Genomic DNA, 13,881 nt, shown 5'->3' with positions numbered 1-13,881 from the left:
AATACAGAGCTACATAGACGAATGGTCTGACACAGTGATATGGCAGCTTCCTATGACAAATGCCTCCTTTTTCGTTGTTAATATCCCAGGCAGATTAGCCCCAAACAGAAGGTTTATCAAACCCTAGATGGGCCACCATGCAGGTCTGGTGGGTTATGCCCAGCTTGGGGCCATGAGTTGTATAAGTCAACCAACTGCTTTTGATAAAGGCCCAAATATCATCCTGATTTGAACATTGCATATGCAGAAATGTCATTCGAAACCATTGTATGTGCAGAAAAATATCTGAATGGCAATTCCTAACTTAAAATTATGTTATCAAAAATAAATACAAAAGTTCGGAACTTGAGTATTATTATTTTTTAACATTCCCAATTGCAGTCGCAGAAGGGCTGAAAGTGCAAAATTATGAGTGTTAAGTCAGAAATGAAATCACACTAAATTCAGTAGGACATATTCCCAGGTGTGCAGGTATAGGGCTGCACCCTTTATCATTTTAGAAGACAGAAAGCAGTAGAAGTATTGAATTTGGCAATCTTATTGACTTATTGGTAAGGAGTAAAATAATTCTTATGTAAAACTTTGAAACGAGATATAATAAGCTTCAAAACTGAAAGTTCTAATTTCAAATCCTGAAGTTGTTTTAGATGTAAAATATATTGATTTTAATAAAAACATGCAGCGTACAAATAAACATGCAACCTACAAATGAAACATCAACATACCATAGAATCTACACTATACAATTTTGGCCCATCTGATGACACTTTGTTCAAAATACCCAAGAGAATCCTATCCGTGAGGAAATAATTAATTATTGCAAAAGAGAGCATTTCAGAAAGGCAGACAAATTTTATCCAAAAACGTCCACTGAAGTTGTACCAGATTTGTATCAGTGGATATTATCCAATCCTGCCCAAATGATGCTTCTCTTCTGCATGGCAAATTAGCACTTCTGGGTACAAGCCCCGAAACAAGCAGAAAGGCTCATTTTTCTAAGGGGGCAGGCCGGCAGACCTCCCGTATGTGAGGTCCGCTGACCTTCCCCCTTCCAGAAACTAGTGTTTCCACTCCTTCCATTTTGCCCCACTGAAACGCCTCATCGCCATTGTGGAGGCCGCTTGCACAACAGAATCGGCAGGACGGACGCACACCATTGGATACTGCCCAATCTCAAGTTGGGTTTCAGCTTGAACATTTTAACCTCTCCCATCATTTTCAAGAGTACCCAGAGACAAGCAAAGTAGCGGGTGGATTTTAGCTGTTGTTTAAGAAGGAACTTACCATTGTCCGTGCCGTGAATCACAATGGTGTATACGCTGTTGTTCACAGGAAGAGATTCCACGTCAAACGTTTTCACAGCTGTCACAATCCCAGAGTTTTCATCAACAGCCACCCAGCCCTTGGGGTCAGAAGCTACTTTGTATCTTAATGAACAAATCAGATGTTTTAAAAATGAGCAGTAAAACATCCTGAACAGCGAAGTAAAGCAGGCAGGATTTGCTTCCCAAGATTGGAAACCAGATATCATAGAACTAATCTAGCCTCGCAAAAAGGAAGCAGGTAGAGCCTCCTGTCCAACTGGCCTACAAAGGAATCACAGAACACCTGATAGCTCAAAGACTCTCCCAGTGATGTCCAATGATTATCTGTACCACTGACCTCAAGCTGACTCTATGCCTGCTGCAGTCTCTGGGGTCCATTTCCCATATTATCTTGCCTAACCCAGAGCTGAATTTGTGTCAGAACACCACCCCAGCATTGGTTTTCTTCATATGAAACATATGAAGAACAGATGAGAGTGTCTCTGAGCAGGTGCAGAGTGCATTCTCCTTAGCGCTGTGCAACTACTGGAAGCTGGTTCTGCTATGACAGGCATTAGGGGAGGGGACAATTCACAATTTCAGGTGTTTTTTTAGGAAAATTATGTAAGCACTATCCTTATCTGCTGCCCAAATGTAACCTTGACAAACCAAACAAGGTGGGAAGCAGCAGCCTTTCCTAACCGGGGGCCTTCCAGATGTCCTGGGGCTACAACTCCCAGAATCCCACAGACAGCTATGCTATGCTGGGGGGTTCTGGGAGTTGTAGTCCTACACATCTGGAGGGTGCCAGCTTGGGAAAGGCTCTCCTTACCCCAATGATTTATTTGGATGATGATGGTGATGATAATGATTGTAATAGTCTATCCATCTAAAAGTAAAGACAGAGAGAATGTCTACACCAGGGGAGGGGAGGGAGAGGATCTTGTGATATGCTGATCGCGAGATCCTCCCCCTCAGTCCGCATGGGCCACGCAACATCCCAGGCATTGTGCCCATCACGGTGGCCATTTTTAAAAAACAACAACAACAACAAGAAGAGCTGGAGCGCACAAGGGCTCCAGCGAAAATAACAAGGTAAAATAACAACAACAAAACCCGATCCCGCTCCCCTGATGGGCACGGAGCACCTGAAGAGTTCCATGCCCTGTGCCCCGTTCCTCACGTTTACTCGCAAGGAGCTGGGACGAAACCAGGCCGGCTGCCCACACCTCCTGCGGTCTCAGGACGATCACGAGACTGCGGGAAAAATCAGGCTAAAAGCCATCCCGGTTATCCTGGGAAAATGAAGGGATCATCCCTCCATGCCCCCGGGATCCCCTCTACATCATGTGGACGCACAGGGATGATCCCAGGGTGATCCCCGGGATAAGGCATCATCTAGACATGCCCAGAGTGTGGCAAGGAAAGGATTCTTTATTAGGGTACCACCACAAAAAAGACCATATTCTGGTTAGCCACGGAGTGAAGCTCTTGTTGGTATGGAGCCCTATGCAAGCTTCCTCAGAGGACCTAACAATAATCAAGGGTGTTCATATGAGAATTACCAGCCCTAGCTGCCCACCTGATGGTTTGTGGTGGTATGTCTGGATCCCTGGTGGTATATTGTACAATCTTGGTTCCAGGCAGCACCCCTTCCTCTTTCCGAAGAACAAGGGTAGGAGGATCAAACTGAGGAGCGACATTTCTGTCGATGACATTAACGTTCACAGATGCTTGGGAGTAGACAATGGAAGGAGCCCTCGGCAACAAACCTCCTTCACATTTGAAGAAGGGCTCTTCATTCTCCACAGAAATGAGAAGTCTCCTCCCAGAGGTGCCGTCATAGACCAAAGGCTGAAAAAGCCAAATAACAGCAGAATCTTTCATTAGTAAATTCAGACTGGCTGCACCAGCCTCCCCCAATCTAGTGCCCTCCCGATGTGCTTGATTACAACTCCCATCATCTGTGCTGGCTGGGGATGGTGGAAGCTGTAGTCCAACTTCTTTGGAGCGCATCAGGGTGGAGGAAGCAGAGCTATATCAGCCTTTGTCAATCTGCATTACCTTTATGATGCTTAAAACCCCTTCGTTGGTAGCAGGATCTGTTGCAATGGCAAAATTGTCTCTTTCATTTCCCCTCACGATCTTATATTTGGCTCTCCAAGCAGGCGTGTTGGGGGAATCCTTGTCTTGCACCTGGAGGCGTAGGCTTCCATTTTGCGTTTGGCCTTCTGGGGCATAAAGGTTATACTTGGAAGACACAGAAAGGACATTAGATGCATCAAAGGCAGTTCTCAGCATTCCCTCCCATTTTCTGTCACACTGCAGCATGACCAAGACACAGAACCAAGGGTGGGGTTATGGAGGCAGTAGCAGCAGAGATTCCCAATGTCCACCACCATCAGCAGTAAGAAGGAGGTTTAGCCACCATCTCCGCGGTGCACCCAGGTGCCCAATATTACTTCCTTCTGTATCAATAATTGACTGACATTCATTTCTATAATTCAATGGCTTCCATGCATTCTTCTTCACAAGGAAAATGCTAAAGAATAGCGACAAAAGGGTTAATGAGTGAAATATATAAAATATTGTTGGAGAAAGGGATGCTAGATAGTTCAGGCAAAATGGTTTGGGAGACAGATTTGAATGTACAAATAGGACAACAGAGTTGGGAAGGAATATGGAGACAAAGAACGTTGAGAAATACGTCAGTGAGAATAAAAGAGAATTATTACAAAATCATATGGAGGTGGTACCTAACCCCGGTTAGATTAAATAAAATAAATAACCAGCACTCAGCAAATTGCTGGAGAGGATGTGGGGGGAAAGGAACGTATTTACATATGTGGTGGGAATGCAAATATGTACAAAAATTGTGGAAGATGGTGTTTTTGGAGATTGAAGAAATTGTGGGAATGAGGATAGAACAAACACCAAGAGTTGCATTACTGTCACTATTTGAAGATTTAAAATGTAAAAAAGAAACTAAGGAACTGATAACGAATTTGCTGACTGCAGCAAGGTTGATTGTAGCTAGGAACTGGAAGATTCGAGGGGACTATTGTATTGAAGAATGGTATAAAGAAGTATGGGATATAGCTATTAATGATAAATTAACATGTAATATTAATGTGAGAAGAGGTATAGCAAAAACGAATGATTTTGAAGGAATCTGGAAACAGTTCCTAATATTTGTGTTTTCTAAGGGAAGTGGGAAACCACCAGCAGAAGAAACTATGAGATTTTGGAAACAGGAGTAAGATCCCGAGGTGGGGGGTGCACTTTTATGTTAGGTATGATTATGTTAAATAGTTAAAGTGAAAATATACGATATTAATGTACTCAACATTTATGTAGTTATGTAGTAATGTTGTTGTTGTTGTTGTTTTTAATTGCAATATTATATGTTTAAGTATTGGAAAAATAAAATATTAAAAAATACAAGGAAAATGCTGCATTTGGGAACAATTTTGCTATTGACGGTGGACGGTTTGGCCTTCAGCGACAGTTACCAGAGAGAAAGGAGGGAATCAAGAGGTCCTCTGGTCTATATCGCTGAGGGAAAATCCCACCCCACAGACCTAACCCAGCCCCTAGAGGTGGCCCATCCTCTGCAGGCCCCTCCTCCTGGACGCTATGGGGACCACATGACATCAGTGGGTGTGGCTCTGACTCTATGAAGTCAACGGGTGGTTCCATTCCCTGATTTCATTTGGCCCATGGAGGGCTGGGTGGGAGGGTCAACTGCCCCTGCCACCTCCACCCCCACCCTATTCAGCTTGATGGTCCCTTCTCTCTATAAACCTTAATATCATGGAGATGGGCATTCTGGGCACCACATTTCCAGAAGGACATTGACAGGTTAGAATAGGTTCAGAGGAGGGCAACAAAATGATATGTGGACTTGAGGACGTGCCCTATAAGGACAGACTGAAGGAAACAGAGAAAAGAAGACTGAGAAAAGACATGTTAGCAGTGTTCACCTTCTCTGCTTTGAAAGTGGGCTTCAGGGTAGTGCTGAAAGGGTTAGACATTTCAATTCTCATTCCCCAGTCAAACTTGACGGGCTCTTAGCTAGTTATATAGCATATCAGATTCCAAACAAATTTCAAAAAGAACAAATGAAGCAACATCACTACAAACCTAACTCTATGACCTTATGTCATAGAGTTGTTTTATACTGTTGTTTTTATATTTTTGATGGTTTTAAATTTTGTATACTACTTAATGTTCACTGTTTTTAACTTCTGTAAACCGCCCAGAGAGCTTCGGCTATAGGGCGGTATCTAAATTTAATAAATAAATATGAAATCTTATATTATTATATATTACTTTTCACTTTGTTATCCACCTTGGAGGCCTGTCTTCAGTGAGAAAGGCAGGATTTAAATACTTTTAAATAAATAAATTATGTGTCCTCAGTACTGCCTTACTTCCTGGCCTCCAACAGCCCTTAAGATTTATTCATTATTTGTAACATTTCTATACCATGGATTACAATAAAATCTCTCAGCGGTTCACAACATGTACCAGCTGCCTGCAAAACCCTCTGTCTCTCCTTTTTAAATTGAAATGACTGGACCTGTGGAGATGTCACCATGGATGAAAAGCTATCTCCTAAAGAGGACCACTTTTACACTTCACAACAGGGTAAACTGTCCAGGTCAATCATCTCCCATTCTTGCCCCCAAGCACACATCCTCACATTTTCCTGGGTAAATTTAGGCAGATTGTTGTTGGAATCTTCTACAGCAATATTAACTGTTGCTGTTGATGACAGTTGTGGATCTCCATGGTCTGTAGCCTTGATCAGAAGTCTGAAAGCTCTATCAGTCTTAAAAACATCAAAATATTAAAACATTACTACTTGGTATACATTTTAGAAGATTTATTTATTTATATATATAGCTGAAGCTTTCTGGGCAGCTCACAAAACATAAACCTCAAGGTACAGCATAAAACAATGTAAAATATAAAAGGTTAAAACCACAATACTGCTGTGAATACTGTAACTCCAAAAACATTGCAAATCCCCCAGAAAGGAAAGATATATGTGAAAGATTTAAGACACCAGCTCATGATAAGGAAAGGATAAATGGATTGATTACCCTTTGTACTTGAGGGTTACTGAACCTAGCCTGCTGAAAGCATGGTTCCTGTGGTACCTTACATTAGTAACTCTCAAGGTGGTTTCTAGGTAATGAGCCTACAGTAACCAGAACCAGAACTTCACTCAGACTCAAAGAACAACCAATATTAGCATCTTTAAAACATTTATTAAAACAGTTTAAGAAAGTTAAAGTTAAACAGACACACGAACCTCCATTCAATAAGGCAAATTTAAAGAATATACTCACAAATCTGCCAGATTTCTGGAGAACAAGATCTTTGCAAAGACAAACATAGGTTATAGCTAGATGGGGCGATTTTCCGGGGCAATCCCCAGGATTGTCCCTGTGCGTCCACATGACTCACAGGGGATCCCGGGAGCAGGGAGGGATGATCCCTCCCTTTCCCTGGGATATCGCCCTACCCCTCCAGCCCGCTTTTTCCACAGTCTCGGGATGATCCCGAGACCGCAGAACATGTGGGTGGGCATCGCGTTTTGTCCTGGCTCCTTGCGGTTAATGGAGGAGCTGGGAACTGCACATGGGGCGCAGAGCTCCTCAGGAGCTCTGTGGCCATCGGGGGTGGGGGGTGGGGAGCGGGGAAAATAATTTTTTTTAAAAAAAAAACACCCTAGTTTTTAGAGCACGAGCACTTGTGCGCTCCTTCTGCTTTCTTTCAAAAAACAAAATGGCAGGCGTGATGTCCTCTCCCTCCGAGGTCATCACATGTCACGTGTAAACAAGAGGGGGAGATCTCACAATATCAATTTTGTGAGATCCTCACTCTTCCGTCGCGCTAGACCCGCAGGTCTAGCTGAGGCCATAGACAAACACAAACAACAACACACACACATACCGCCCCCAATAACAACACTGGTGCTGACTCTTCCCCCTTTCAAGAAAGACTGTGGTCTTAAGCCCAGCAACTAGGCCTAAACAACCACTGAAATCAGCGGAAGTCTTGATGGTTTTAGAGAAGAAAGAAAAGTATCTGCCTCATTCATACTGAGTCTGCAAAGGAGCTCTTCTTCATAGAGGGACTCCCATCTCTCCCAGGCAAGGCTGTGGGCTCATCTACACCAAGCAGGATATTCCACTATGAAAGTGGTATGAAAACAGTATATAAAAGGCAGGAGCTACACTACTGCTTTATAGTGGTACTGAAGTGCACTGACAACTGTTGGAGCCCATGACACCTCTACACCAAGCAAGATATTATAGACTTTCATAGTGGAATATCCTGCTTGGTGTAGATGAGCCCCAAGTCATGCCGGAGGGAAAGGGAAGACATCTTTGTCCTCTGTGTTCAGACTTACAGTAAATACCCTTCTCAAAAACAAAGACCTCCTTAATACATATTAATTTATTCTGAAATGGCTAAATCTTTTGGTCGACATCATTAATTTAGATCATCCTCTTCCCAGAATGTTCCATCCCTTCTGACGTCAAAGATGGACATTACTTCTGCTTTTTATGTGGTCAACTGTCTGATCTACTTCTCTGTTCTTATGGACATGGGGATTTTTCCAACCACAATGCTACCTGTCCTTCACCCTCGACCTTTCACTTAGTCCTTTAACAGGAATACATACGGTTGGTATAAGTTACAAGTTCATATGATTAATGTCCTTGAGCAACATAGTTGATACAAGTCCTCATGAGTAACATCTTTGAGCAATATCAAATCATATTTCCAAATCATTTTATATCAGGACTTATCTAAACTAAAGCATCTGAACCTTAATAGGGTGCTCTATGTGTGTACGCCTACTTGCCCTGTTGCTTCCCCACCCCAGCATTCACTGATGTATATAATGTACCCCTAACCTCCCCCATCCTGTGCCCCACGCTATAACAATAACAGAAAAGCAGATAATGTATCTCTTACAATACTCCAAGAGTCAAAATACTTACATCAAAAGGTACAAAGGGTTTGACTATCCAAACATCGTACAGAAGTTGTGGCATCTCCACAACTGCTAGCCTTATGAGCAACTGCTGAAGGCACTTAGGGGGTTCCAGCCGCACACCCGTCCCCAGCCTCTTTTGGGGGTTAATACTCATAAAGTACATGGATAAAAAAAACCAGTATCTGTTCAGGAAGAGTGTTCATAGTTCCAGACTGTCCAATCTGACTACTTTTGTTGGGGCATACCCCTTTCTTAATCCCTTCAAATAAGAGGGCATTAATTATGTCATAAGCTCCTCGGCTGAAACTGGTATCACCTTCCTCTATCTTAAAATATCAAGTGTGACTAATTTACATGTTGGGACACCCCAGCAGTTGCTCATAAGACTGGGTAAGATTTTGGAAATGTCACATCTTTTGTAAGCCATCTAGATTGTCAAACCTTTTGTACTTTATGACATACGTATTTTGACACAGGCTCTTGGACTAGGATCATTCGGAATATATTAGAACCTGGGTTTCTGAAGTGTAGGCTCAGTGGCCACAAGGAACCACCACAAACTTTTGATTCTGCTATCAAGGTCCCTATTTGCTTCATTGATTTCTAGAGTATGTGTTGTGGCCTCCATGCCAGCTCTCTGGTCCAACCAGTTGCCAGACTTGCAAGATCAATTTGAGGACCATATCATTAGGCAAATCAAAGTGATTTTGTTATGTTCTGTACATTTCCATAGGTACATCATCTTGTGTAAATATTGCATTTAGAACCAATTGTCCTCCATGAAATTGTGGATGGGGGACATGGTTCCCACCCCTCATTTTATTCTCACAGCAACTCTGTCAAGGAGGTCAGGATGACTGCCCAAGCCAGTGACTCATTGCTAAGTGGCTAAGCCAGTTTTCCAGGTCCAAGTGGAACATTCCTTCCAAATTCATTTACCTTGCCTATTCATGGAATATTTGTACAAGGATTGGCTGCTGGCAGAGAATGTGAAGAAGAAATTCTAGGACAGTGGATTAAGTTTAGATACTGATATTATGGGGGAAATTCTGGAGGAAGAATCTGCAAGGCCCGGATGACATTGTACTTTTACTAGGGTGACCATATGAAAAGGAGGACAGGGCTCCTGTATCTTTAATAGCTGTATTGAAAAGGAAATTTCAGCAGGTGTCATTTGTATATATGGGAAACCTGGTGAAATTTCCTCTTCATCACAACAGCTAAAGCTGTAGTTGCCCTGCCTTCTTTTAAATCTGGTCACTCTAGTATAGCTCCTGCACCTTTAACTGTTGTGGTGAAGAGGGAATTTCACCAGGTTCTCCATATATACAAATAACACCTGATGAAATTCTATTTTCTATGCAACTGTTAAAGATACAGCAGCCCTGTCCTCCTTTTCATGTGGTCACCCTACTTTTACTGCAAAGCAGATCCCAAAACACAGATTTCACATGGGCACCAATATAGATGTTATTTACAAGTACTATACCTCATAATTTGAACATCCTGTAACACGTATCAGGCCACTGGAAGAATCCACACTGAAGACAGGTTGTTTTGGACGTGGTGTCTGAGAAACCAGATAATACGTCACTTGAGAATTTGGATTGCCTTCTTCATCCTTGTCAAAAGCCGTAACATTGAAAACTGGTTCATCTACAATTGCAAAAAGTGAAGCATGAATAGCAAGCCCTCAGCAACACCACGGACCATACTTGGGTCTATGTGCAGATTTCATGTGCATACTATATTTCCTATCCCCAGTGTTGGCACAATTGACCAAAAAAGACTGCCTCCTCACTGTCTCACCATGTCAGAAATGAGCTTTGCAATGTTGGGAACCAACCCTATAGCCCTTAGATAGTGTTGGGGGAGACCGGGAGAGAAATACTCTGGCAAACTCGGAGAAGAGGGAAAGGTGGCAGTTCTGTGGGTGGTGGGGAGAAGAGAGGACTTGGGAGGGTGGCATATGCTGCATCCCTGGGCCTCCTCAAACTCCTTCCCTCCTGCTCCGCAGAACCCTAGCTAGATAGGCAAAAAGCCCTGTGGCGTTACACCCCACAAGTCAGTCTGTGGTGCTTAGAATGTTGACCTGAGTGGGTGGAGTTAGAATGTCTTAGGAGGGGGGAGGAGTGATATATAAGGGAATGACTGAGGGGATTGAGAGAGACCTTTAGGTACTCTTAGAGTCTTTAGCCTTGAGTGCTTTAGCTCTCTGTGTGTAGAGTACTTGAGTTCTGGAGAGTTTGAGGTTCAGTATAGTGAGTGGTGTCTTTTAAGTGGGGTGTGCAGATAGACAGTTTGTGTAAAATAAACAATACTGATAATAAAATTCAAGTGTGAATGTGTGTGTGACAGAAAAGCGTGTGTGTGAATGGGTGAAAGGATTGGATGAGAGGTTTCAAAAAGGTTTTTAAATGTTTTATTTTGAAACAAAGCTTGTGAACTTTTAAAAATAAATTTTAATTATTTTGTTTTAACTACCACAAAAAAAAAACCCTTGTCTGTTTGGCATTTACCATCTGAAGTTTATTCATTTAACACCCACTCTGACAATAATTCATCTCAGCACATATAATTCACAGTGCATTATTTTATTATTGAAATCCTTCTCCATTTAACTCCTTTCTCCACATGGTTTGGAGAAAGGCAGTGTTTGTCCCTCGCCTCAGGCGTATCAAGCGTGGTGCTTGGCTTGAGCAGGGAGTGTCGGCGGCCGGGCCTGTTGTTCAGAGCCTGTGTCGTGGCAAGCCCGTCTAGCCAAAATGCAGTGTAGGAAGGCAGAGAATAAGATTTCCACCATGCTCCTCCCCTTCTGCACAGGAAGCCTGTCAGCCTCTGAGGCTGATGGGCATCCCAAAAAGACTGTGCCCTTGAAATAATATCAACATCAGAGCCTGTTCAACTATTAGATCTTAGGCCACAAAGTATATGCATGAAGATTCACAGAACGGTTCTCTTCCCCCCACTTCTTTTTCTGAAGAATATCCACAGAACACTCCATAGAATGTCGTGAATATCCTTGCTTTTAGCAGCACTTTGGAATGTGCATCCAAGACATGTAACCATTCATTGCTTTCAACAGAATACACATCTTCATCTACATTGTGCTGGAACTAGTCAAGGGCGAATACACTTTTCCCTTGTGACTACAGCTGGGTAGGGAAGAGCGTGGGATTATTTTCAGAATGGGTTCTTAAATGTGCAATATCACAATAACTGATCCCATAATGACTTACAAACCTCTACAAGACTGCATACATTTATTCAAACCCAGCCACTGACAGCCACTCAAGCTAACCCCCATAAATTAAATGTGACAGAATCAGAGGTAAGGTGGATTTGGGATTGTAGTCGATACCAGCAGAACTACAGTATCCATCTCTGCAATTAAACATGCCTGTTTTCCATGGAACCCTAATGCCCATCAACCAGATGTGGCTGCTCTGGCTGCTGCAGATCCACCTCTCAGGAGACCCATTTGCCTGATGTAGCCCTAGCCTGCATGGCTGCTTTGCCAGTTTTCTAAGTAACTGTGATACCTATACCCTACTCATCACAGGAGTAAAATGAGGCACATTATGCAGCAGATTATTACAGGCACTGTCTGCCTGGAGAAAAGTTCTGGGTAATCTAAGGGCTCATCTACACCAAGCAGGATATTGCACTTTGAAAGTGGTATGAAAGCGGTATCTAAAAGGCAAGAGCCACACCAAGCAGGATATAGTGGTATGGAAGCGGTATATGGTATGTGTCAATGGGCCCCAACAGTTGTCAGTGCATTTCAATACCACTATAAAGCAGTAGTGTAGATCCTGCAGTGCACTTCAATACTGCTATAAAGCAGTAGTGTGGCTCCTGCCTTTTATATACCGCTTTCATAGTGGGATATCTTGCTTGATGTAGATGTGCACTATTTATTTATTTATTTATTTATTTATTACATTTTTATACCGCCCAATAGCCGAAGCTCTCTGGGCGGTTCACAAAAATTAAAACCACAATAAAACAACCAACAGGTTAAAAGCACAAAGCCATCCTTGACCAGGTGCATTGAGTTCGTTGTTCTTCAAACAATGTCACAGCCAGGGTCAGTAAAGGCCAAGTCAGGGCTTTATTTATTTACTGCTTTATTTTTTAAAACATTTGTATCCCACCCTATATCATTGGGATCTCAGGGATTGGGATTAGATTCAAGGACGTAACATGGTTTGTACACAGTTTGCAGACCAAGGAGAAGAAAGGAAAGAAGACTAGGGAAGCTTGGATCCGAAAAACTATGAACAGAAAGAGAAAATATATTAGTGCTATTCCATGAACATATATTCAGGCCCTAATGGAAGTCTTCTCAATTGCAATGCCATGATGCGGTAGGGGATTGTGTTATAGTATGTGTGTGATGCAAATACAAAGGCCCTGTTCAGACAACACGCTAAAGCATGCTGCTTAACCACAAAATGGTTAACGGTTAACCTTAATGCATTCCATTAACCATTGTTCTCTGCCCTTAGGTTAGAAACACCTGTTTCTGTGAGCAAGAGGTCTTTCTGTTAGTGGATGGAATCCAAGCCTTGGAATCCAAGCTAATATGTCCAAGCACTTAGAGCAGACCAACTACTTCAGTCTTGGTTTTGCACTAATTCCATGCATATGCACAACAATTGCTCATCACTTGATGGTTCGTAGACCAATATGTGAACTCAGAATCATTACAGAATAATTCCCTGTGGTATTGTATATTTAGGCTGCGATCCTATACCCACTCACCAAGAAATAAGTTCCGTTGAAGTCAATGGAACTTACTTCTGAGTAGATATGTATAGGACGCTTTTAAAGAAACCATGCTATTTTGGGGGCTGGATGTTATGTTAAACAATAAAGGGTCTTGCGTGTGATAGGAAATCCCCAGTGTAGGCAAATGTGTAATTTCATAAATGTTGTAGATGTAATTTCAGAATTAAAATAAAATACTTTTGCTTTATGACTCATGAAACTGTACATTTGGGATGATGGTAAGTGCATGCAAAGGTGCCTATCTGTACTGAATAAAAAAAAAAGATGCTTGGTTGCTACTGTCAGGAACTGCCACATCAGCAAGCCCTATGAACTGCATGCAGGGGTGTGGGGTGGAATCAATCATACGAGAAACTGCACTGGGCAGGAACATTTTCAATCTGATGCTACCCACAGCCTTGATGCTACTCACCTTTGTTGTGATTTTCTTTCATAGTGATGTTAATTTCCTTCTTGGGGAATTCTGGTGCATTATCATTTATATCTTGAACTTTAATATGGAAGATTAGAGATCGGTCCACTATTTCATCAGTATTTACATTTGCAACATCAAAACGTACCTGAACAGTGGACAATCAACAAAGAAAACAAGTAAGTTATAGGTAACACAGAGCAGAAATTATATAATATATACTCTCTCTCTCTCTCTCTATATATATATATATATCCTGGTTGTGCTTTTTATATTGTATTTTGTATTTGTGTTTTTAGATTGTTGGTTGTTTTTCATGCTCTTCACGGTTTTAATTTTTGTGAACCGCCCAG

General features: G+C 42.2%; 1 protein-coding gene across 1 annotated transcript in view; it reads right to left on the bottom strand.

Annotated features, from left to right (window-relative positions):
• Positions 1 to 13,881, bottom strand: part of CDH26 (cadherin 26) — a 45,995-nt gene that overhangs the window by 10,968 nt on the left and 21,146 nt on the right. Inside the window, exons 5-10 of the mRNA XM_063142510.1 lie at positions 13,529 to 13,676; positions 9,812 to 9,978; positions 6,010 to 6,138; positions 3,369 to 3,554; positions 2,887 to 3,158; positions 1,285 to 1,427 (exon numbers count right to left, since the gene is read on the bottom strand). Coding sequence (XP_062998580.1) covers positions 1,285 to 1,427; positions 2,887 to 3,158; positions 3,369 to 3,554; positions 6,010 to 6,138; positions 9,812 to 9,978; positions 13,529 to 13,676 — 1,045 coding nt within the window. The remainder of the gene's footprint in view (positions 1 to 1,284; positions 1,428 to 2,886; positions 3,159 to 3,368; positions 3,555 to 6,009; positions 6,139 to 9,811; positions 9,979 to 13,528; positions 13,677 to 13,881) is intronic.

This window comes from Elgaria multicarinata, chromosome 1 (assembly GCF_023053635.1).
Source record: "Elgaria multicarinata webbii isolate HBS135686 ecotype San Diego chromosome 1, rElgMul1.1.pri, whole genome shotgun sequence".
Taxonomy (NCBI): Eukaryota; Metazoa; Chordata; class Lepidosauria; order Squamata; family Anguidae; genus Elgaria; species Elgaria multicarinata.
The sequence above is the reverse complement of the archived record's forward strand: the minus strand, read 5'-3'. Positions and strand labels throughout refer to the sequence as shown.